Source organism: Lontra canadensis, unplaced genomic scaffold, assembly GCF_010015895.1.
Source record: "Lontra canadensis isolate GAN:19392208 unplaced genomic scaffold, GSC_riverotter_1.0 scaffold23, whole genome shotgun sequence".
NCBI classification, from domain to species: Eukaryota; Metazoa; Chordata; class Mammalia; order Carnivora; family Mustelidae; genus Lontra; species Lontra canadensis.
This window is the reverse complement of record NW_022631017.1, coordinates 13,104,911-13,130,554: the sequence shown is the minus strand read 5'-3', so window position 1 is coordinate 13,130,554 and position 25,644 is coordinate 13,104,911. Positions and strand designations below refer to the sequence as shown.

Here is a 25,644-nt window from a genome sequence, read left to right as displayed (position 1 = left end):
GAGGCACAGAGAACTGGTTCGGTTCATCTATCACTTGACCCACCCAACTATCATATTTGGACAATATTTTTGCCATTCAAAATTCAAATTCAAAGATTTGAATGGCAAAAATATGGTTGACTCAGATGAGAATGAAACATCAAAATGGGTCCCTTACCTTCATCTATCTGTAATGGAAGAAAAGGCCTCTAGTTTCTTCAGAGGAACTTGTGTGTTCTGAAATCCAGCTGCAGAAGGAAGGCTTCATTTGTCCCAGGCACGCCTTTGTTGAGGCTCTTTTACTTGCTGGGCTCATCCCTGCTGAGGAATTTAAAAGCATTTCAAGCAAAAGATTATATAGCAAAGCTTTCTCCTGCCAGGTGGAAGACCTGAATTTCCCCATGCATTTTGGCCTGAGTGGATTGCTCCAAATTTTCTAATATTGAAAAACTTTTGTGATGTGCTCTTCAACCCACCTCTCTTTGCTACAGTTTTCATTGTGAAGCCAAAAAGTTTCTTTGCTCTAATAATCAGTTCATTCTATTTCCAGAGTAAGGATTTCTGTGTGCTTTTCTCAAAAGACTTGTCTGCTCCTCTTTCCTGATTTTTTTTTTAACCTCTGTTTTCTTTTACTATCTGAGATAGGGAATGATAAGGGATTTCTTTTCTACCAATATCCTGATTTTCAACAAACTTGATCATTTATTTCTCTTGTCTAGTGATAGAATTTTTTTTTTTTTTTAGATTTTAGAATCTTCAAATTGGAAAGTCATGCTCAATAAAAGAAAATTTGGGAAAAAAGAAGCAAGGAAGGGAAAAAAAAAATAAATGTTAGTCCTGTGCACCAATCAAACATTTTTCCAGTTTATTTTCTCTGCCTAGACTTCAAAAAAACAAAAAGAAATACTCATGGAAAATCTTTTTTTCTTCTGTCTTACTAAAAGAGTGAATTCATGGTTACTAAAAGGAAATGCCTACTAAACCCTGTGCCGTCATCTGCCATCAGCGACAGCTTATTTTTCTGTTTTGTAGCACAAAGATGAGGTCCATTTTGCATCCTCTGTTGGTCACCGCAGGATGACCTTTGCTTTAAATGAGCCCTGAAATTACACTGTATAACATTTTCTTCTTCCCTGGTATTTCTATAGCTTTCCTGCAATTCTGGCATCATCTCTGTTACTATTTTATACTGTAAACAGTTTTATTTTATCAGATTGTAAACATACTCATATACAACTTTATATTCCGCACTTTCACTATTATATTTTTCATGTGAATTTATAGTTTCCATAAATATAAATTTAAATGCCTAATAGCCCATCAAGAGTATTGTCCCTGGGGCGCCTGGGTGGCTCAGTGGCTTAGAGCCTCTGCCTTCGGCTCAGGTCATGATCCCAGTGTCCTGGGATCGAGCCCCGCATTGGGCTTTCTGCTCAGCGGGGAGCCTGTTTCCTCCTCTCTCTCTCTGCCTGCTTCTCTGCCTACTTGTGATCTCCATCTGATAAATAAATAAAGAAATAAATAAATATTTAAAAAAAAAGAATATTGTCCCAGTTTGATTAACTACTAAGTGATAGATTTTTAGGTTGTTTCATGATTTGAACATTACAAATATAAATATTTGGATCATAAAAAGTTTTAAAATGTTTTGAAGAATAAAAACTCCATTTGTTCCCCCAGACCATGCTTATTTATTTAGAGAGAATGTGAAAATTCTTTTATTTATTTATTTATTTATTTTCAGGTAGAAGGCAAAGTCTTATTAAGACCACAATCTATGGAGAAAGTAGAGTACAAATGTAGAGCCTGGGTGTTTGAAGAACATACCTGTTTTGTTGTACCTGCTCTGGAGGTGACAAGCTCTTCTGCAGTTAGGTTGTGCTAAGAAGCAGCCACAAAACTACCACCCTGCTCAGCCCCTGGCATGCTTTCTGCAGATTTTCGGAGTCTTCCTGTGCTAATGCAAGGCCACAGGTGTAAAATTCCCTACCTTTAGCTTGTATTTTTAGGTCTTGGGTTTATGGATCCCTAAGACTAAGTGTGAGGCATGCTGTTCTTTTCTCTGAGAAGACTGAACAACACCTTCTCTGATCATTACTGCTTGTCTTCTCGGGGCAAGGAGAAACCTAATAAAGAAACATGAATGTCTTTCTCAAGAATGGAAACTCAAATGATTCACCTAGCAACTGTTCAGAATATAGTCCAGAATCTAGGTTAAATCTTTCAGCACTAGAAAGATGCAATCTTAAAGAATTTGGATTGAATTTGAATTTGCATTTGAATTTGGATTGAATTAGATTTATGTCTTTTGTTTAGATTCTCAAGCTAGAATCTTCCCTCACTTGCTTTCTTATGTTTTTTGATCTTTATCACACCTCCTTGCTTCCCCTCATTTGTTCCTTTCTAGAACCCAAGGGTTCTCAGCCAGGGGCAATTTGGCAATGTCTGGAGACTTTTTTTTTTTTTTTAGTAACAATAAAAGGTGGTTGTGATGGGGAGAAGATAGGCAGTATTACGGGCATCTAGAGAGTAATGGCCAGGGATGATACTAAAGACTCTACAATGTATAGGACAGCCCCACAACCAAGAACTAAGAAGTCCAAAATGTCAGTGCCGTTGATAAGAAACCCTGCAATAAATACAATGCAATGGATATTGGCCTTCCTTGGTTTATTAAAAGCAAAGGGCTAGTTCCCATTATAGACAGGAAACTGAATTCCAGAGAAGAAACTGACTAAGCCAAATTTTCCCTGACATGGGTCTGTAAGCACTGGCTTGTGATTCCTGTTATAAAACTGATCAACCAAGAGCTAAACAGAAGGCTTTAATTTATGAAAAAGAAAAGAAATTTTAAAGAATCAAAAATTATGAGCATGATTGTTTTTAAACTTGTTTCCTTCTTGGGGTGCCTGGCTGTCTCGGTCAGTTGAGTGTTCAACTCTTGATTTCATTTCAGGTGATGATCTCAGGTTCCTGAGATCAAGTCCATCTGTGTTGGTTCTGTGTTCAGCGGGGAGACTGTTTGGGATTCTCTCTCCCTCTCCCTCTGTCTCCCACCCTTGCTCTGTCTCTTTCAAATAAATAAATAAATCTTAAAATACATAAATAAGCAAGTTTGTTTCCTTCTTGAGAATGTTGCAGAAAAAGTCCGTTTAAGGTAAGATAAAAAATATTTTTTCTGGGGCGCCTGGGTGGCTCAGTGGGTTAAAGCCTCTGCCTTCGGCTCGGGTCGTGATTCCAGGGTCCTGGGATCGAGCCCCGCATCGGGCTCTCTGCTCGGCAGGGAGCCTGCTTCCTCCTCTCTCTCTCTCTGCTTCTCTGCCTACTTGTGATCTCTGTCTGTCAAAATAAATAAATAAAATCTTTTAAAAAAATAAAAAAAAATTAAAAAAAATATTTTTTCTACTACTTAATCTCTTTAAATCTCAATTTTTCTTATGTAAGTGAAGATAAAATGAAGGGAAGTAATTCCATTCTACAGAAAGGAATAGATGAAATGAGCAAAGGCATGTCAAGTCCATGCGTGAAGAGGAAATCTCAGTATAGGATACTTGTATTGGTTCAGGTTATTAGTTATAAGCAATGAAAAACAGTTCTGGCTAATTTAAGCAGAAGAGGGAATTATTGAAGATTGGGTGACACACAGAGTTGTGAAAACCTAGGGAACCAGATTTGGAAATGGCAAGAATAAAAGGAAGCCTATATAGCCAGAATCATAGGCAAAAATCACACTTCAGTCTAGTTTCACCAAAGATTATGGATGCCCTGGCCTCCACCACTGAACAAAAAATTGTGTGCCACGCTGGCCCCCGAGGCTACTGAAAAAGGATGTTACTATTTCCAGTCCCATCTCTCCTCCCTTCCAAGAACTGTCCCAATCCTTGCCTCACTTGTCTCCAGGGTAAAAATCCCAGGTTGATTATTTGGGTTTGCTGACTCCAAATCATATACCTTTGCTTCAGCTGTCACAGAGCCGAGAGACTGTGCTTGTCTGACGATTTCAGTTCATTATGGGAAGAAGACTCTGTTTACCATATTTAAGTTACAAAAGGTAAGGAATTTCCTAAACAGAGGAAGGGATCTCAAACATGGGTGGTCCCCTACTTATAGTGATGAATATCCACTATAAAATTCTTTTCAACTTTACCCCCTCTGATTACCATGGCCACAAAAACCAAATGAGTTTTTGATTGAGTTATAGCCAACTAAGACCAATCAAATTCCAGTTCCAACAGCTCTTGTGACATGGCTTTTGTATAATTGTTTCCCTCCAGTTTCCTGACAGTTCATTTGGAAGACTATAAAAATTCTAAGGAGATAATTTAAGATATTCTTGTACTTTTAAATCTAAGTGCAAAAAAAAAAAAGATAACTAATGTTAAACGGTGTTCAGAATGCAATTGTTTGGGGACCCTTGTAGAATTAATCTATAAGAAACATAAATGACAGGGGTTGATGAGGGGGAGTTTATGATTGATCTGTAAAGTCTGGCAATCCAAGAAAAAACCAGTGACTTGACAGTGGATGAAAGAGGAAGAATCAATGACGAGTAAACTCTGATACCATTGTTGATAAATGGTGGTTTTAGATAATGCTGAATCAAACCTGGATCTGTGGGAAATGGTAAATAAAGAATGTAAATCAAGTAACAGTTGGAAAAGCAGTTGAGGTTGGACTTGAGTAAGGAAAAAACATAGTAATAGAGATTTTGAAAACTGTTTTTGTTATGTTTTGTCTTTAAGTTTGGGTATACCACACAAAAATGTAGTAGTTAATAAATTTTAACTATGGAATAGGTAAAATAATTCCCAAAGCTTGCATTATACAGGGTGCATTTTTAGTCAAATCAACCAGGTCATTGTTAAACCTTTCTCTTTTGGTTAAGAAAAAACACTCCTTGAATTTTAGAGGAAAACATATATTTTGTAGATATTCCTAACTCCTGTGCCAATATAAAAATGTTGAACTATGCTTTCTGGCAGGTATCAAAGGTATGTCTTGAAAAGTGACAGCTTTTAGATTCCTAAGTAGACTGTTGTACTGTTTCAATTATTAAGCTGATTCCACAAATACTTACATCATTCTGACCATATTTTATGTTCTGTTTTAGAACCTGGAATTCAAAGATTAAGTAACATATAGTTACTGCTGCAAGGAGCTCACAGTCTAAGGAGCTCCAAAAAAGTATGATGAGTGTTGTAGCAGGTGTTTGCAGGAAACTAAATGGTGATGTTATCTATAGCTCCACATGAGAAGAAAAAAGGAAGGTTTCCTGAAAGAGGTGTCTGAGCTAATCCTAGGCCACTGCACCAAAATTCTCAAGTTTTAAGAATTGGGCAAACAATTTTTCTATATGTCTATATAAAAGAAATTATCAGAAGGAGAATGAGGCTCAGAAATCACTTTGGGATGCCCAGATTTCTCCTTCACTATGCCCATCTCAAAATTTCATATGGTTAGTAAATGTGAATAAATATAATTTAAATAATATGTATGAACATGATATTCCAAGACTTTATCCACATTGCTCAAGTAAAACGGTAGTGGATTTTCCTTGGCTTGATTCATCATACAACTGTTTATAGTGACCAACATCATTTACTTTACCTTTTCTTTTTTCCTGGTGGGGTTACTAGAGACTAAATGAAATCTGTGAAGCTTAGTACAAGGCCTGGCACACAGTAGAGTTTAATAAATGGTAGTCTCCCTCTCTGGTCCAGAGTGGATCTTCTATGGTCATTCAATACAGTGCCTTTGTGATCGTGGAGGCTCCGATACATGTTTGAACTCTACACTAACCTCACAGCTTAAGCACCAGCACTCACCTAAGAAATCCTCAGCACCTTCTCTTTTGCCCAGTTTCCTCAGTTCCCACCCTATGTATTCTTAGAAATACCTCGTGGCAAAACCCCAGAGGGATAAGTTCCTAAAACAAAACTGTCGCATTTAAGTTCTATTAGAAATTTTTAATCACATAAGCCTGATTAGTGGAATAGTTATTGAAAGTTTCTGCCAATGCAACTGCAAATAGAAGTATCAACATTTTATTATCTCTAGGAAAGCAAATCTCACGGGGATTGAGATTACATACAATTCCAAATTCTAGAGTAGGTCAAGATAAGGCAATCAAAAATAAAATAGATAGATAAATAAATAAATTTACCAGTGCGGGGGAGGGGATGGCAATAAATGTAGGCAAAGCACTCTGACAACAGATGGCAGCACTGGAGTATCAAACCCTGCTCTTCCAAAACTTCCATATTAGGTTGTGACTTGCAGAAATGCAAATCCCTGCTAAGGTGGGGCCAAGGATAATGTCTACACAGAGGGCATCTCAGGAACATTTGAACTAGTCACATAGTACCAAGATAGCAAGCACACAGAGATGTGGTAGCTGCTACAGAGTGGGATCGTGAGAAGGGATAGCGCGAGATAAAGTATTCTGAGACACAGAGAGCGTGATTTGTTGAAAATGTAAAGGTTGTAAACAGAACCAGAACTTGGTTCTACAATCCTGAAAGTGGGGTTTTCACTGCCCATCAGAGCACTGGAAGCATAAACATTTAAAACGCATTTCGGCCATACCCACACGGTATGATAGGAAATTGAATGGTATTTCTTTCTAAAGAAATTAGATTTATTTACAAGTATAGGCCATGCAAATTAAAGAGAGTGATAATAGAAAATGAGTATTAGAATTACTTTTTTGGTAATATTTCTTACATATTAGTAGATTTGTATATGGTTTGTAAGTGGGAATAATTTTTATTTATTTTTATTTTTCATTTTTTTAAGGAAAACTTTTGGACAGGGGTACTTGGGTGACTCAGTTAAGCACCGACTCTTGATTTTGGCTCAGGTCATGATCTCGGGGTCCTGGGATCAAGCCCCACTAGGGCTCTGTGCTGGGGTGGAGTCTGCTTAAGATTCTCTCCCCTTCTGCTCCCCCCCTTCTCAAAAAAAAAAAAAAAAAAGAGAGAGAGAGAGAGAAAAGAAAAACTTTTGGACTGATTTGCCAATTTATTGTGCTGGTAACTTATACAAAAAGAATTGGATTTCCTTATCCCTCTATATTCCATGGTTAGTGGCTACGACTTTGGAGAAAAAGACAACTAGACTGAAATCTCACCTCACTTGATTATTAGCTATATGACTTTACCAAGATACTTAAGCTTTCATCTGTTAAATCATCTAATAAAAAAAGTGAATAATAGCCACCTCATGTGATTTTGTGTCAAAGAATTAAAGCAAATAACATAATGGCCTATACATAGTATGTTTTCAATAACTGAAAGCTGTTCTTAATGTGATTCCATGTATGTTCTCCCCTCCAATTTTAAATTATTTGCCTCAAATTCCTGAAAATGCATGGCTAACCATATGCACAGACAAAGTGGCTGGAACCTTGGTAGCTGTAGTAATGATGTTCTTGCAAATATTGCAGATGAAAAGAAAATTAATTTGGGATGGAAAGAGAAAAGATGCATTTTTTAGTTTTATATTATTTATCGTGTATTAAAACCTATGTGAAGGCGCCTGTTTAAGCTCGAGGCAAAGATCTCACAGTTAGTTTCGCTTTGCTAAGTTTGCTGAAGCCAAAGGACTTTATTGACTAGTTAGCACTCTAACTAGTGTGCCCTGCAATACCCAGAGAGCAAACTAGAGCTACGATTTCTTATTCCTCAATGTCATTGCGTTGGCGAGAGATACACAGTGCAGGTTTTGGTGGTGAGCAACTGGATCATAGATCACAGGAGTCTATAGTGGGCTAGTACAATATTTTTTTAGGCAATGCAAGAGGGACAGTTCTCGCCAGCCTACTCTAAAGTCTGATTTCTCCTTCCCTAAGAATGGACTACTCTAGAAGTGGAAGGGGTTTGACAGTGAATAGGGCTAATGAGCAGTTTGTAAACATTCCAAAGTACTGCAAAATTCAAATAAAGTTGTAGCTGAGTGTTAGACCCACTAGCCTACGAGCTCTGCTTGAGCGAGGTTCATATCTCACTTGTGTGTCTCCAGTGCCTCAATGGGGCTCTGCATGCAATATATTTATCAATCATGAATCTTCATAGTTTTGCTTTTATGAAAAGTCACTTTTATGAAAAGTCACTTTTAAAAAACAGTTCCGGGCGCATGGGTGGCTCAGTGGGTTAAGCCGCTGCCTTCGGCTCGGGTCATGATCTCAGGGTCCTGGGATCGAGTCCCCCGTCGGGCTCTCTGCTCAGCAGGGAGCCTGCTCCCTCCTCTCTCTCCGCCTGCCTCTCTGTCTACTTGTGATCTGTCAAATAAATAAATAAAATCTTAAAACAAAACAAAACAACAACAACAAAAAACAGTTCCTTGGGAAACCTATGACCTGTGGTGTAATATTAAGGAGTACCAAGTACTGAAGTTAAGCATTTTACCTTACTACTGAGGGAAGTAGATTTTAGAAACTAAAGCTTTGAGGTTAAAGAATACAACTAAATGGGACCGCTAATATGTGACGGGGTATAAAATTTGAACCCAGGTCTGCCTGACTCTTAATCACAAGACAAGAGGTCTCGCATGAATTCTGCAAAACCTGGTCGGCCGCTGTCCTTCAACGCGCAGCCCCAGGCAGTTTCCACCCGGGATTTAGGGCCTGGTTTAGCAAAAAGAGCCCGTATGTCCACCCACCTCACCCTCCACAGGCACTGTAATGGAAAGGTAAAACGTGGCTATTGCGCATGCTCACATCGCCTTTCCTCGCATTCCTTTCCCTGCCCCTGGAAGTCGCCGCAGCAACTCTGCTGGAGGACTTTAGAATGGCTCCCGCCCACTGTGAAGTCAAATGGACGGAAGCCGTTCATGTCTGCGACGTGGACACCCTTCTCTCCCTCGGGCCTTTACAGCTTGGAAGCAAATACGATGCGTTCCGGTTTCTCGGGGATTCAAGCGGGAGTTTGCCAGTTGTCAATATGGCCGCTGACAGGCCCGTCCCTAGCAGAGGCTTTTCATAGGCCAAGGTCGCATCCTAGCCCCGCCCATTTCAGCCCCCCAAGCTGCGGCCGCCTAAATCTTCGCTACGCATGCGCAGCGGGGGCGGACCGGGAGGTGGGACGGCTCGATTCTTCCGTGTGCCGCCGCCGCCGCCGCCTTAGCTTCGCTTCTCTTGCCACTCTGGGGCTGCATTGCCGGCGTTAGCCGCGCGAGGGGAAGGAACGGGATCGACGGAGCGTGCGTGCGCGGGGGTCCCCGTAGTCCCAGCAGTTCCTCTCGTGCGGGGTGGGTGGCGGGGGTCAGTAGCAGTCGGGGGAGGCCCTAGACGGCGCCATGTCGGCGGGCGGCCCGTGCCCGGCAGGAGCCGGAGGGGGCCCAGGGGGCGCCTCCTGCGCCGTGGGGGTCTCCCCCGGCGGGGTATCCATGTTCCGATGGCTGGAGGTGCTAGAGAAGGAGTTCGACAAGGCCTTCGTGGATGTGGATCTGCTCCTGGGTGAGATCGATCCGGACCAGGCGGACATCACTTACGAGGGGAGACAGAAGATGACCAGCCTGAGTTCCTGCTTTGCGCAGCTTTGCCATAAAGCCCAGACCGTGTCCCAGATCAACCACAAGCTAGAGGTGAGCTGTGGGCCCTAGAGGAGGTGGTGTTCAAACCCAGTTGTCAGATCCCATTTAACGCACCGGTGAAACCACCCTAGAAAATTTACCCACTGGGCACCTGAGCTTTAGTGTGACAGGGGAGTGCGTGTGTATATATGTGTAAAGGAAAGGAGTGAGATGAGGTTGTAGAAAAAGGGATGTAGATGGACCTGTGGGTGTCCCGGCGTCCTGTCATCCACCTTCCTAGTATCTCTATCAGGAGGAAGCAGGAACTGATTACACCAGCCTCCTGTACATATAACATTAGCAAACCAGAGATTCTCTGTCCGAAGAGTATCTTAGCCCACCTTGCAACATTTGAGTTCTTATATGGATTTCACATTGATAAACTAGGTGTATGTATCATCAGACATAACAACAGTGTTGATTGTTTTTAACCATTTCAGATCAACGTCTGTTGTTGCACACAGACATACTATTCCTTGCATGCATGAACAATTTAGGGGAATTCTATCAGAGCTCTTAGGAAAATTTAGTGGGATAAACAGCATAGTATCAGTGTTCTTCTCAGTTTATAGTTGGTCTTTAAATTACAGGCAGATAACCACCAGAGTACTCTTCAGTTTTTCAAATGACTTATAACATTGAGGTTTTTCCAAAGTCTGGATTCATTTGGGAGAGTGTGTGAAGAATTGTCATTTGCTTTAGTCTCTGATTTTGGTTGTGTGGGTGGAGTGGTGGTAGTTCCAAAAAAACAAAAAAAGCAAAAACCAAAAAAACAACCTACCACATTGTGCAGAAAGTTAAATTAATGCATTATTACAGTATTTAGGAACATGGGAGATTAACGTTATTACATAAAGACCATTTTCTAGTAGATAATTTAAGAGAATGAATCTTTGATTTTAAAGTAGATAAAAATTGGAAAATTAGTAATGTGCAAAGCTCTTTGAACATTAGGTTTCCTAAGAAATCATCATTACTATCAGTTACAATGATTGAGAATACCCATTGGATTCAAATCAGTGGTTATCAGATAGATCCTCTCTATAATTAATGGTTAGCGTTCTTTTTCTTCCCTGTCAGTTAGCCATGAAAAAGGTGGTATAATTCATCTGTGATTAGCATAGATGCAAAACAGAGATTTTGTTGAAAGAACTGTTCATTTCTTCCATACTTTTTGGAAAGGTTGGAATGGAAGTGCTAATAGGAAGCTAATCACTTCTTGTTCTAGCTATATGAAAATGTTTCTTGATTTCTTGATTAGTGATTATTTCTGGAAGATAGTTTATTTTTCAGGTGGCGAAAATGCATTTAGTGGTACTTTTTGGAAATAGTAAAAGCTTTAAATAACAGAGCAGGAATTACTTAAATGCCACGTGAGAACTTTCCTATCATTTACAACTGCAAGTATCTACTGAGGATAAATAGCTTTTTAAAAATGCAACAATATCTACCTGATTTTTTTTAAATGACCGAAGGACACTTTCAACAGTGGTATTTTGATGTCAGATATAAAATCTAATTTCGGAGAAAGGTTTATTCCGTGAGTAGGAGATGGTGCTCATTTTTTTTTTTTCATCTTTAAATATTTTAAATGAGTATTCAGAGCTATAATAAATTATGTATATTCTTTTTCTCAGAAATTGTAATTACATATTCTGACTCCACATCCTGGCTTAGGAGGTGGCCTTATTTCTCAAAATAAGAAATGCTAGTCTGTCATGATGTGAGCATGTTTTTTCAACATGTTTGAAACCCTTGACTTAAAAGATCTTAGAAAAAGGGGAGGGGACATTTTTTTCTTGTGTTTTTTCACTTACATTTTACTTGTTTGTGGGGTTAATCTTTCTCCATTTAGCAGGTTTTACATTCTTCGTGGAATCGGTATATACTGGTGAGGAGAGAGCCTCATTGTCAGTAGTGTTTTTCAAGGTAGATCTGCTGTTAGATTATCTGCAGATTTTCAGAGGTTGCTTCATATACTGTTACCAATCACCTGAGATCTTGAAATCTTAGAAAAGATTTCCATATGTCCTAGCCCTGTTTTATTTTCTTAATAAGTAGGCTGAATTAGTTCTATTGTTTTAAGGGTAAGGACATTAAAATACAACCTTTGAGGCCATTTGTGGCTTGATATAGCAGGTGGGTACTGAATTTCAGTGGTTTTAGAGGTTGATACCTTAAGCCATATTACCAGAATTGTATATTTTTATAGTCAAAACACAGATACCTCCAGTATGGGTAACTTATATTTAAATTGGCCTTGAGTATCTTTGGAGATTGTTCCTTCTGCCCATTTATTGTGTCTTTAGGTAACACCATGTTTAACATTAACATAGTAGTTTAGGAAAATAATATTAGCTGCAAAAAAATCATAGGTTACATTTTAAAATAAAATGTAAATGACGTCTATGTGACTGTTGCTTGCTATAAGTTATATTTGGGGATAGGGCTATTTATAAGGGGAAGGGGAACGCAAAGAGTATCAGAATATATTGAGATAGTGCCATTTCAAATTACTCACATCTCTCTTATTTACCCTACCCACCTGTTTGAGAATTCCTGCTATGGTAAGCTACTTGGTGACCGTTGGTGCTGGATTCATAGTACTGATTGGGACAGTAGTAAAAGTAGTAGTAGTATTAGTAATATTAGTGTGTTAGAGTAGAACAAAGATTGAAGAGCCGGTACTTTAGAAAAACCCATCTCTCTACCTGGAAATGCAGTTTTCTGCCTCTTTACCCCTTCCTTAAAATAATAGCAGAACAATCCATCTGTCACATCCTCCTTTCTGTCAACAGTTGCTGAATAAGTATATCTTTTTAAGTAATTTACTTTCGCAACCATCAGTGGAGAAGCTTAACTTTGCTCTAGAGACATGTTTATAATGAACTAATGAGGTACTATTCTTTACTGCTTTAAAGCTGTCCTGTTTTAAAACAAGCAGTGAAGCAATGTTGTAGCGTTGAACTTGAAGTTTACTATTGGTTCGGTATGTATTTACTGAGCACTAATTATGTGCCAGTTGCTCTATTGGGTATTTGGGATATAATGGAGAGCAAAAATGGACAGTTGTTTCTCTTTCAAAGCTTGGATTCTGTTGGATAGTTAATTGGGATAATTATCCCATAAGTGTGAAATTCCAACTTTGTTGAATGTTATGAAAGTTATGTAGAATAGTGAGAGCCTGTTCGGGGGATCAGGAAAGCTTCCTTTTGGAAGTGACTATTGAGTTAAGACATAAAGTATAAGTAGGAATTAATTAGGCCATAATAAATAGGAATATCAGTCAATCTTACAGTAGAGAGAATAGAAAGTGGAACGCAACTGTGACAGGAAAGTGTGTAATGCACTTGAAGAACTGAAGGAAAGTTGGTATGTGTTGTAAGAGCAAAGGGCCAAAGAAATGAGATGTAAGATAAGTTTGAACAAGTGGGTAGGGGCATGTCCACTTGATTTTACTGGCCATGCGGTAGATTTAGGGGCCAGTATCATAGCAGTGGGAAATGTTTTAAACTAGATAGTAGCCTTAGGTATGAGATTAGAATAGCTCACTCAAGCTAGGGTAAGGAGAGACTTTGGGACAGTGCACAGAATGAATGCAGGAAATCATTTAGGAGGTTCTTATTCTGATCCATATGAGAGCATAGTGAGGGTAGAATAGTGCAGGGTAGGATAGTGAGATGGAGGTAAGTGTTCAGAACAGGAGAGACTGGAGAGGTAAAAATAAACAGTTTAGAAATGGATTGGAATGGAGGGATGAGGAAATTCAGGATGACTCCAAGATGTCAGTTGATTGGATAGATAGATGGATGTGAGTTATTATTAACAATAACTGTATTGATAACCTTACTGATCAATTACTAATGGCCAGACCCACTTAGTTTTGCATATATTGATTCATCTAATTCTCATGATAGGTTTAGTATTCTTATTATTTAGTATGATAGGTTTAGTATTCTTACTATTCCCATCTTGCTCAGGATTAAGTAAGTGGCCCAAGGCTCTAAAATTAGAGAAGCCAGTTTCTCCAAAAACACATGCATTTATACCTGGTGCAGGGAAGGAGGAGGTGGAGAGGAAAGCCGGTAGAAAGAATGAATGTGGCTGGTTAGATTGTAAGAAGGAGTGTGGGGTTCCCCGGAGGTATTGTTAGAAAAATTAAACACATTTATGAGCCAATGAGATGCATCTACTTGAGTGGAAAGCTCAATATTCTAGCGAAAGAGAGGGATAATTAGTATTGATAAGGCTTCTGAATGAAGAGAAGATCAAAGATACATGTAGAGAGAATGGCCTTACATTGAAAGGACAGCTGTTGTACTTTGAGGCAGAGGGAGACAGTTTTGAGGGAGAGGGAAGCAGTGAGAACAGAAGGTGGGAGTTTGAGAGTATTCTGTCTGATGGTTTCTTTTTTGTAAACTTGGAGCCTGGGACAACTGCTGAAAGTGGGTGAGAGTAATAAGAGCTTTGAAATAGTTAGGGAAGAGTGGGAGAGCCAACTAGCGAAAGCAATAGAAGGACTGTCAGGCAACGTTAGGGACTTATTTGGAGCTAGTTATCATAAATTCATGGTACAACCAGTCTGCCCTGTTGCGTGACTTTCTCCAGCAATGCTTACATGGTTACTAACAGGCTCAGTGATGATAGTAATAATCCGGTACCGTAGCGCAGAGTTTGCTATGTAGACAAGAGTGTCACTGAAATGAAAATGGTAATGGGGATGAAGAAAAGGAGATAATCAACTAAAGTAGAAACAGGATTTGATAATTATGTATATGTGGAGGGTAAGGAGGAGGATGCCACCACAGTTCTGTCTGACAAATGAATTAGTTGATAGCTGTTTCATAGTCTCCCCCCAAAATTCATGTCTACCCAGAACCTCAGAATGTGACCTTATTTGGAAATAGAGTCTTTGCAGATGTAATTAGTATAAGTGTAAGAGATAAGATCATAGCCGATTAGACTGGACCCTAAATACAGTGAGATTGTCCTGATAAGAGACACTCAAGACACAGAAAGACACTGAGAAGAAGGCTATCTGAAGAAATAATCAGAGATTGGGATGACCTTTCTCCAAGCCGAGAAATGCCAAGGATTACTGTCAACCACCAAACACTGCGAGACAGGCATGGAACAGTTTCTCCTTCAGCGTATCCAGAAGGAACCAGTTCTTGATTTTGAGCTCCTGGCATCCTGAACTGTGAAAGAATAAATTTTTGTTCTTTTAAGCCACCAACTTTGTGGTGATTTGTTGTGAGAGCCCTAGGAGACTTAGACCAGATAAGGAATCCAGGGTAAGGAATAGGTCTGGCAGGAAAAATAATGAGTTGAGTTTAGGAGATTGTGCATAGTTAAGGTTCTTATCCTTTCTTGCATATTCCTAACATAGTCTCCTAGTTGCTTCTTACCCACTCCAAACCATCCTTTCATTGTCAACATAATTCTAAAATGTTTCATTTTAATGGTTCATATGAAAAAAAGGCAACTCTGATTCTGGTCGCTCTTCTTTTTATACTTCCCTTTTATTCATTGGCTAAAATTCATACTCTAGCTTGGTGATCAGTGCCCAACCAATGTGTCTGTCCTTATTGCTTGTCACCCCTTCGTGGCTGCTGTTGCCTCTCAATAAAACTTGTCTGTGGGCAGTTCTCTAAATAGGCCTTGCTCTTGCATGACTTTGCCACTTTGACATAGGCTTTTGTGTATGCCTTCTCTGTCCCCTTTGTCTACAGTATCGCACACCCACTCATCTTTCAAGGTACCACTTACATCACCATTTCTGAAGGCTGTCCTCACTCCATTTATCTCTGCTCTCTGCAGGCAGAGGCTATCAACACCTTTAACTCACTTGGACTGTTAAGTTGGTTACCTTGTCCTATCATTAGTGGTTGCCACGGCTCTTTACCTCTAGAAGGTAAGCTCTTTGAGGGTCAGGACGATGGCTTAGGTGAAATAATCTCAATATCATATGCTTTATGAAAGCTGACTTTAGGTGTGAACATTTTCTCTTTGTGAACCCCTTTTGGTTTCTAAGAGTTGGTTGGTGTTTTTTTTTCCCCCTGTAGTGCTTTCAAGCCTTATTGAGTAGTAATTCCTCTGAGTGTGGTATCTGGTTGACTTACATGTGGATTACAGAATTGGTGTTTTGCTGGCCCCTTTTTAAAATTTGAAACTCACACATTAAATACTAACCTTTCTGACCTATTTACATCCCTATCTCACTTGTGAGGGGTTTTCATTTCTCAGACCTTTCCCTGCACCATCCATATATTAGCTGATCTCCGTTCAGTACTTGGGTAAATTTCTCCTCTCTGACCCTTTCACTTCTTCTTTTATCTTCTTTTTTAAAAGTTTTTATTGAAATTCCAGTTAGCTGACATACAATATAATATTCATTTCAGGAGTACAATGTAGTGATTCAACACTTGTATACATCACCCAGACTTTCACTTCCCTTTTTTTTTTTTTTCTGAATTAGTACATCACACACGCCTCTATTATAATAGTGTTTATGATACTCTCCATCATAATTGGAAATGTCATTTTATCTCTTTACCAGACAGTGAAATTCTGAAGGGCAGAATCCATGTCTTACTCATCTTTTTGTCTCCAGATCCTGGCACACAGCATGTACTCAATACATGTTTATTTGAATGAATAAATTATTTGAAACACTTTTAGTGTTCTGCCATGAATCCTTCCAAGATTACCAGTAATCATTCTGTAATACAGGTTTCATGAGAGCTGGGCTGGTGTCTTTCTAATAACATCCATAGTGTCTAACACAGTGTCAACTACACTGTTGAATGACTAAATCTGCAGGTTCATTTATTTCCCTGGTATGTAATTCACAAGGATATGATATGTGAGTTAATATTTCATGGTATTCCACTTTAAGAAAAATTTGGAACTATGACTAAAATAACATTAAACCTCGTTAAATGAGAGTATTATGTATGGATTGTGTGCTTGTGACATTTCTAAAATATTGGGTGAGTTGGTTCTCTCCTCACTCTACAAACATTTTATGTTTTTTGGGACTTCATTTTGTGGGTTAACATCAAAGTAATTTAACTGTCAAAAGTACATCACGGATTTATCTTCTTGCTTCTATTTCAAATCTCACCCCACCCATCCTAGTTCATTCAGTTTGTCTCCTGTATTACACACAGCTGCCTTTTTTAAAACATAAATGTGATCATATCTTTCTGCTTAAAAGTCCTCAATTATACTATGAATAAAATTCAAACTTCTTATTATGGCTGGCAAGCTCTGTATGATTTGACCTGTGCATATGTCTTCGATGACCTATCTTACTACTCTTTTCTCTTATTCTGTATGGTCCAGCCACATGGGCCTTTCTTCAGACTCTAAGACAAGAGTTCTCAAACATTTTGGTCTCAGGACCCACTTACGCTTTACAAATTATGAGGTCCCTAAAGAGGTTTTTTTTCCTAATGTGAGATATATCTGTTGGTGTTTACAGTATTAGAAATTAACACTGAGAAAACTTTAAATATTTATTGCAACAGTAAGCCTATTACATGTTAATATAAATATCATTTTGAATGAGAAAATAACTTTTCAAAATAAAGAGCATTGTTTTACATTTAAAAATGATAGTTAAATATCTGGCTTACTAGAAGATAGCTGGATTCTTTCATCTGCTTCTGCATTCAAATAGTTGTGATTTAAGGGTTGGGTTATAGCCTAGGAAGAAAGTTTGATCTCACAGAAATAAATAGTTGGATAAGGGAGAAGTATTTAATAACCTTTTCAGATAGTCGTGGATATTTTTCTATAATATAAAAAGGTAATTTCGTGGGGGTGTCTGGGTGGCTCAGTTGGTTAAGCGTCCAGCTCTTGATTTTGGCTCAGGGTCGTGAGATCTGGCCCTGAGTTAGGCTCTGCACTTCGTGGGGAGTCTGCTTAAGATTCTCTCTCTCCCTCTGCACCCCTGCTCACGCATTCTCTCTCACAAATAAATAAATAAAATCTTTTAAAGGTTAGTTACAGTGTAGAGTCTAAAATTCTTATCAGTGAAGTTTTCATCCACTGTTAGAATACAATAATATATAGTCATTGAGTGAATCTTTTACTGAGTCATGATGTTGACCTTATGGATTGGTCATTTTGAAAATACTGGTTTGCTGAGTTATGCAGATTTTCTAAATCTGGGCACATCTCATTATACAGTCTTTTTAAAATCACATGTGGGGGCTCTTGGGTGGCTCAGTCAGTTAGGCATCTGCCTTGGGCTCCGGTCACGATCCCACGATCCTAGGATTGAACCCCATGTTGGGCTTTCTGCTTAACGGGGCGCCTGCTTCTCCCTCTCCCAGCTGCTCCCCCTGCTTGTATTCTGTCTCTCTGTCAAATAAAATCTTAAAAAAAAAAAATCACATTTGTCCTATTACCAGTCTCAGAATAATCTTGAAGTGTATGGAAGCTGTTAAGATCATCATGATGGATTCAGTTTTTCCAAAATTCTAATTTTCATTTGAAAACACAAATTTTTATCATTGGCAATAAATGCTGCCAGTTGTTTGCCTTGAAGTAACAGATTCGCTTAATTATTCTCAAGATTATGTCTACCAAAAATAAATTAACCTTAATAACTGTATTTGCTCTTTTTCCAAGTAAAAATGATGTTCCATGAAAAAAATGTTGTGCTTTTTCTTTGGACAACATGGTTTGATATGCAGCATATACACTTTATGCACACTTCCCATTTCATCACACAGAATATTAAAAATACGTACTCAAGGGTTGAGATTTTAAAAATTAGTAATTTTTACTGCTGTGTCATGGGCATTCTTAAATGGACTTTTTTTTTTTTTTTTTTAACCATGAGCACGCAGTGGTGAAGAGTACACTGCACTGATTTGTACTAAAATGCTATCATTTACTCATCATTGCTTTTGCACCTGTAGTACAAATATCAGCATGGTGAAAAAGCCAAATAATATTTTATTATTATTAAAAGAGTTTTGACCTTGTGGATGCTCTGAAAAGTTCCCACAGACCCGTGAGAACTGCTGCTTTGATAGTAACAGGACACTTCCCAGAAGAACCATACTCTCCCATTCCACTAATTCCCTTCTTTTTGTTTCTTTTGGACAGCGTATGCTTTGTAATTATATATTATAATACTTGCTTGTAATGACCTTGGACAAATTACCTAACCTCTCTGCCTTCCAGTTTCCTTCTCTATACAGAAAATTGTATCTCTCGAGGCATAGCATGAGGACTAGCAATTAAAATATGCATATATTCACAACAGCGCTAGTTAATGCTGTTGTTACATACGCCATTCATTTTCTTTATGTGCCACCTCCCGCAGAAGGCCACCGTAAGCTTTGCAGGGCAGGATCCACGTATATTTCATCTACCAGTGTATCCCCAAAACCCAGCCAAGTGCTTGGCCTGTGGTTGGGGGTTGACAAATACTTTTTGAATGAATGTATTTTAAAAATAAAAAAAGTTTGCTTTTCTTAAGCTGCAGAGCAGTTTGGGGAGAAATGATGACAGATGACAATAGTAGTCCTTATGCTTGGATCAAGAGGAAATTGGAGCTTACAGGTGGAGTTTTCTCACAGAACTTTGGTAAGCCAAATGAGCAGACTTTCAGCAGCCGACTTAAAATAAAGAGGACTATTATTTTCTATCTCAAGGTACAGCAGAGTTTTTTATATTTGACCTGTGAATATACTTTCTGTTTGGTCATTCTTTGTTTTAGAATAGGACTTTTTGGCTTTCCGTAATCTTGGGTAGTAGGAGCAAAGCTGACCACTTGGGGCATATGGGGAAAGAGAAAATAGAGGGAGATTCTTTATAAAAGGTGTGTGTTAACTCAGATTCACTGTAAGACTTTGTTCTGCCATGTGGAAGGAGTAGAAGAAAAGCCAGGGAATGGACTGAAATACTTTGTTAGTTACATTATCCCCTTGCCTTTTGTCACAGGAGAAAAGGCCATGTGAAGAATATGGTTCGATCTGTTTCTGCTGTCAGTCAGGATCCTTTATACAGCAATTTTTTAAAAGTTTAGTTCCAGGAAAGAGAGTCTCACCAGATAAAACGACATTGCTTCTTTTAATGAGACAAAGAGTTATTTATAGGAAACTTGTATTAAATTTGATACACAATAAACACTATTAGGATGATATTTTTATAGTGATATCTTGCCATCTCTGTATGTTTATTTTTTACATTTATTTATCTTATGAGCTTTAAAGCCTTTTGGGAAGTAGGTGGGAGTAGATGATCAATTTTAGATATTGGTATTAAATGGTATAATTGCTAGAGATGTAAATTTTAATCTATTTCCATTGTAAACTGCATTTTCAAACATTAAAAAATACATGTTTAAAAGCATACTTGTTTCCTTTTAGTGATTACCTTTTGTACACATACTTTAAAACAGAAGGTGTAGAAACATTCATAGGTAAATGTGAAATAAATATATTTGCTTCTTTATCAGCAGCTTTCTGTGCTATTGTTCATTATAATTAAACTGCTATTGTATTGAGAGTCAACTCTTCGTAATTCTTAAACAACTTGGGGAATGTGTGCTTTTGCGTGCATGCATGTCTGTGCTTGCTTATGTGTCTTTCTGTGCATACATATAAGTCCCTGTGTGTGCGGTGGGGGTGGGGGCAGTGGTGGGCCAGATGAGGAATGTTCTGAGTCTCTTGCTTAAAGCCCTTTCTGTCTGAGATTTGGGGATGTGATCTCATTTGGAGCTCATGGGCCGCTTCACCACCAATTCTCTATTACTGCCAGGATTACACAGGATGTCAGGAAGTCTGTGTTTTAATGCCATTTGTAATTTGGGACAAATCACCTAATATCTTTGGGTCTTAGCATATGCAAAATAAAGATGCTTTACCTGATTTGTTTCGGTTCTTAGGTTGGGCCCTCTAAAATGTGTTACTGAAAGAGCTGAATGACATGCGGAAACTAATGACAGATCTAGATCCAGGTTCCCTGCCATACAGTATGATGTTTGCTAGTTTCTTTTCTTAGTTTGATCCTCTCCTGGACTAGAGGTTTTTGAGGGGGTGCTTAAGGGAAACTAATTGACAGTTTTATCCATAAGCCTGTAAAATAAAAACTAGGTTATGTTTAGAAAGAAAAAAGTACAACTGTTGTGTATTTTCAGAAGATAACATGGACAGAGTATTAGGGTCTAGACAAAGTGGAGAAATAGGAAACTCAAAATAAAAAATTCCTTTGATTTTGGTGCCACATGGTGGAATCCAGTAGTGATGGATTATTTTAGAAAGGAATTATCTCTTTGGAAAAGTTTGGGTGTTTGAAAGAATGTGAGATGAGAAATAGAAGAGTAACAGCTCCATTAAATACAAGTACGTGGTGATGATAATGCACTAATGCCGTTTAGATAGACTGCTTCTCCTTTTCTTTTTGGGGAATATTTCATTCCTACTTGGTGAATTACTTGATTTTCATCTGTTTCCACACTCCATTCCACCTGGACCACATGCTGAGAATCACTGCTTTAGGAAATCCCACCAGTGGTTGATTTAATTGCTTGGGTATAGTGAAGGTCATGGTCCTAAGTAAGGTGCGGAGACCCTCCTAGAAGAAGATCATTTTATCCTTACTGTCTACGGAAAGAATGTCTTGATGGTCAGTTTTATTTTATTTTTCTGTACATTAATCTTCAAGATCAAATGTAAGAAAAGTGAAAAGTTTGTTTCCCAGATTAAGACTGTATTTAACATAGTTTTTACTGTTTCTGGCTTTGCTTATTAAGGCATTTTTGGGCTATCGCTTGAAAATTTAATTAAGAGTTGAAGGTTGAAATCAGCTGTTTCCTTTAAACTTTCATTCTTGTTCTAATGTGGCCAAAGTAAGACAGGTGAAAAATACTCAGGTTTTTTTATGGTCAGACTGATTTTGTCTGTTACTTATTAGCTATGTGATTTGGGGCAAATCATTTAAACTCTGACTTCCAGTTTCCTTAACTACTAAGAAAAATGTTGGAGAGTAAGAATTACAGATAATGTATGGTGTGTATATGCCTGCCATATGGTATATAGATGCTTGCTTTGTGGTAACTGAATATTGTTAGTAAGTTAAACACATGTATTGTAGCTATAGAAACACATTTTTTTTTTCCTGTGGCCAGCTGCTTGCTAACACTTCCAACTGCCTTGCCCCGTGGGTAATTGGGTTCAAAGTGCTGTTCTGTTGCTGACCAGTTGGGTAGCCCTGGATATAAAATCAATTTTGATTGGCCTTGGTTTTATTATGTAAATAGTAACTGTCTTAATCATAGTCTTTATATTCTCTGATATCTCTTTAAATTCTAAAATTTGGTGATATTAGGAAGTTAACCATTAAATAAAATATGGAAATTTCTAATCTTGACATAAAATTTATCAGTGACTGTTTTCTTTGCAGCTAAAATGCTTTTATCATGGATAAGAAGTAAGTTACTTAAATATTACTAAATTTAGAGTAAATCTGAAATACTTTTGAAAGTTTGAAAAATAAAATTGGGCTTTGACTTTTATTTTATTTTTCTGGGTAGATACAGTGTAGTTCATTGGTGTACATGACAAAGTAGGGCTCCCTAAGCTCTCCTCTTTCTTCAAAGGGTCTAGGATGGAAACTTGTTAAAGATCAAGAGATTCTCATTGTATTGGGGGATGATTTGGGACAAAGATTCTCCAGCAGCTGAGGGCTTCTGTCTTCCTCTTGTGCTCTCACTGGGGCTGGTGGTCCAGGGGGCTCTTACTCCTTAGAGTCCATGTGGACCAGATCTACCACCTGGTTGCTGTAGCCAAATTCATTGTCATACCAGGAAATGGGGTTGACACAGTGGTCATTGAGGGCAGTGTCACTCCCAGCACTGAAGGTGGAAGAGTGGGTGCTATTATTATAGTTGCAGTGGACAGCCTGGTCCTCACTGGAACCCAGGATGCCTTGAGGGGGTCCTCCAATGCCTGCTTCACCATCTTCTTTATATTATCATAATTGGCAGCTTTCTTTAGGCAGCAGGTGAGATCCATGACTGATGCGTTGGGGGTGAGGACATGGAAAGCCTAACCGGGGAGCTTCCCATTCAGCTTCTGGATAACCTTGCCTCTATCCTTGGCTGTAGAAGCAAGGATGATGTTCTGGACATCCCCTCAGCCATCATGCCACAGCTTCTCAGGGGTGCCATCCACGGTCTTCTTGTGGCATTGATGGCGTGGACTGTGTCATTAGTCTTTTCATGTTGCCCAAGTTGTCATGAATGAACTTGGACAGAGGGCCCAGGCAGTTTTTGGTACAGGTGGCATTGCTGACAGTTTCGAGGGAGTTGTAATATTTCTCATGGTTCATGTCCATCACAAACATGGGCCATCATCAGAAGGGGCAGAAGTGATGACCATCTTGGCCACACCCCTCAAATGAGCCTGAGCCTTGGTAGTAAAGACACCAGTCGTCGTAGTAAAGTGGTAGTAAAGACACCAGTGGATTCTACAACATACTCAGTGTCAGCATCATCCTATTTGATGCTGGAGGGATTTCTCTCCCGGGAGATGGAGATGGGCTTTCCATTGATGACAGGTTTTTTGTTCTCAGCCTTGACTGTTCCATTGAATTTGCCATGGATGAAGTCATACTGGAACACACAGACCATGTAGTTGAGGTTGTAAAAGGGTCATTGATGGTAACAGTTTCAACTTTGCCAGAGTTAAAAGCAGTGTTGGTGCCCAGGTGCCCAGGATGGCCAAATCCAAATCCCGGCTGGCACTGCACAAGAAGATGCATCTATCTGTTGAACAAGGACAGAGAGCCTGGGCTTCAAATTTTAATATCTGCATCTTCTCTCTGTAAAGAATTTTTATTTATTTTTTAAGTAGGGCAACTCTTGAGAAATTATTTGACTTAGGTCCATGTTTGTAATAGTCCACATTCAAAAGGCCCACATGCTACTCTGTTTTCCTGCTGAGCAGGGAGCCCGATGTGGAGCTTGATCCCAGGACCCCGAGATCTTGACCTGAGCCAAAGGCAGACGCTTAACGGCTGAGCCACTCAGGCGCTCCTTTAACTTCTTTCTTAACTCTAGGAGTTTTACTCAGTTATTAATAACTCATGAGGTTTTTGGTTGAAAGATAAATCATATTGGGACTACCAGGCAGTATATGCCTTTTGAAACACAAAATATACCCCTTATCACAAAGATTTAATTAAGTAAATCTAATTAAACCTTTGAAGTTGGTTTTTTGTTTTTGTTTTTGTTGTTTTTTAATTTGTAAGTTATTGCTACACCTAGCATGGGGCTCAAACTCACACAACCACAAAATCAGGAGTCATATGCTCTACTGACTGAGCAAGCCAGGCACCCTAATTAAACCTTTAGATCTAACTTCCAGTTAACAGATCTACGTAGAGGAATATATTCCCAATCTGCATAGAGGAATATATTAGACAATAGTATAAAGAAATACGACATGCAGAATGAAAGTCACTGTGATGAAAAAAAGAGGTAAGGGTTGTGATAGATTAAATGGCTTATTTTAAACTATTTCTGAGTGTAGGTTCACTTTATTATAATCTTCATATTGCTCAAAAAGAGTGCATATTTTTCAAATATTTGTTTTCCTTTTGTGATCACTTTGTTTCAAAGACTATAAAAAAACCTATAGGTTTTTGAGTTTTTTGTTTTTTTTTTTTTACTAAGAAGGACTTTTTAGATAGACATTTTAAAAGATATTTATTTATTTATTTGAGATAGAGTGTATGAGAGAGAGCACAAGATTAGGGGCAGAGGGAGAAGGAGAAGCAGACTCCCTGATGAGCAGGGAGCCTGATGCGGGGCTCGATCCCATGACCCTGAGCTCATGACCTGAGCCGAAGGCAGATGCTTAACTGACTGAGCCACCCAGGCACCACAAGACTTACTTGTATTTTAAAGGAGCAATCTTCAAGATATACTGAACATTGTCTAGTAACAGGTGATTTTAAAGGTTTATAATTATTTTGGTAGGCATATTTTTGTTAAATGGAAGAAGATCTATAAGATATTTATCATACATGTACTTTTTTTTTTTTTCTTTTCTAAGTTTTTCAGTTAGGAGTATTTGTGAAAGATACTGTGTGAAAACTGTTACATACACTTTTAGAAGACAATGGAAATGATGTTCTACTTTAATCTCTTGTGTATGTTTATTATATTCAAAGAACAGAGTCAACTACTAGCATAATTATTTCTTTTAGCATTTAAATCTTTTTTTAAAAACTGAAGGGTAGTTGATACACAATGTGACATTAGTTTCAGATGTACAAATATGCTCTGCTCTGCTCAGCATAGATGTAGCTAACCATCTGTCGTGCAGCGCTATTATGATACCGTTGACTATGTTTCCTATGCCATACCTTTCATCCTGTGACTTACTCATTCTATAACTGAAGGCCTGTACCTTTCATTCCTCTTCACCCCTTTTTGCCCATTCCCCTACTCATAGTGGGGTGTGTGTGTGTGTGTGTGTGTGTGTGTGTTTGGAGGGAGGGGGAAAGAGAGTGTGTGCTTGCAAGAAGAAGAAAAAAATAGATTATCGTGTAGAAAAATAGGCAAGAGACTTGATAGGCACTTAACAAAACAGACTATTCAGATGGCCAGTAAACATATGAAAAAGGTGATTAACCTTATTAGTAATCAAGAAGGTTTAGTTAAAATCATGATGGAATTCTACTGCTTTCCTACCAGAATGGCTAAAAGTAAAAAGATTGACAATACCAAGTGAAGGCAAGGATGTAAAGCCATCAGAGTTCTCATACATGATGGGCATGTCAGTTGCGCGATAACTTGGAAAACTGGCCTTATTTGCCAAGGTTTAATGTCCTCATACATTGTAAACCAGCATTTTGTCTCCTAGATACATACTGAACAGAACTGTATTCCATATGTACCAAAAGACAGGTTTATATAAATATCAATTTAATAGTCAAAAACTGGAAAACAGCATAAATAATAAAAAAGAATGGTAAATTTTGGTGTTTTCATTTAGTGAATACTATATAGTAGTGAAAATGAATGAGCTGCAGCTATACAAAAGATGAATCTCATAAACATAAGCT

The 25,644-nt window shown here is 38.5% G+C and overlaps 1 protein-coding gene across 3 annotated transcripts in view; it reads left to right on the top strand.

Moving 5' to 3' along the window:
• The first annotated feature begins 9,068 nt into the window (after positions 1-9,068).
• Positions 9,069-25,644, top strand: part of GOPC (golgi associated PDZ and coiled-coil motif containing) — a 40,744-nt gene continuing 24,168 nt past the window's right edge. For 2 of the 3 annotated variants that reach the window (XM_032862390.1, XM_032862389.1), the window contains exon 1: positions 9,070-9,561. In XM_032862390.1, coding sequence (XP_032718281.1) covers positions 9,274-9,561 — 288 coding nt within the window. In that variant the 5' untranslated portion in view covers positions 9,070-9,273. Of the gene's footprint in view, positions 9,562-25,644 lie in introns of all 3 variants that reach the window. The other variant, XM_032862391.1, reaches the window with a different exon arrangement.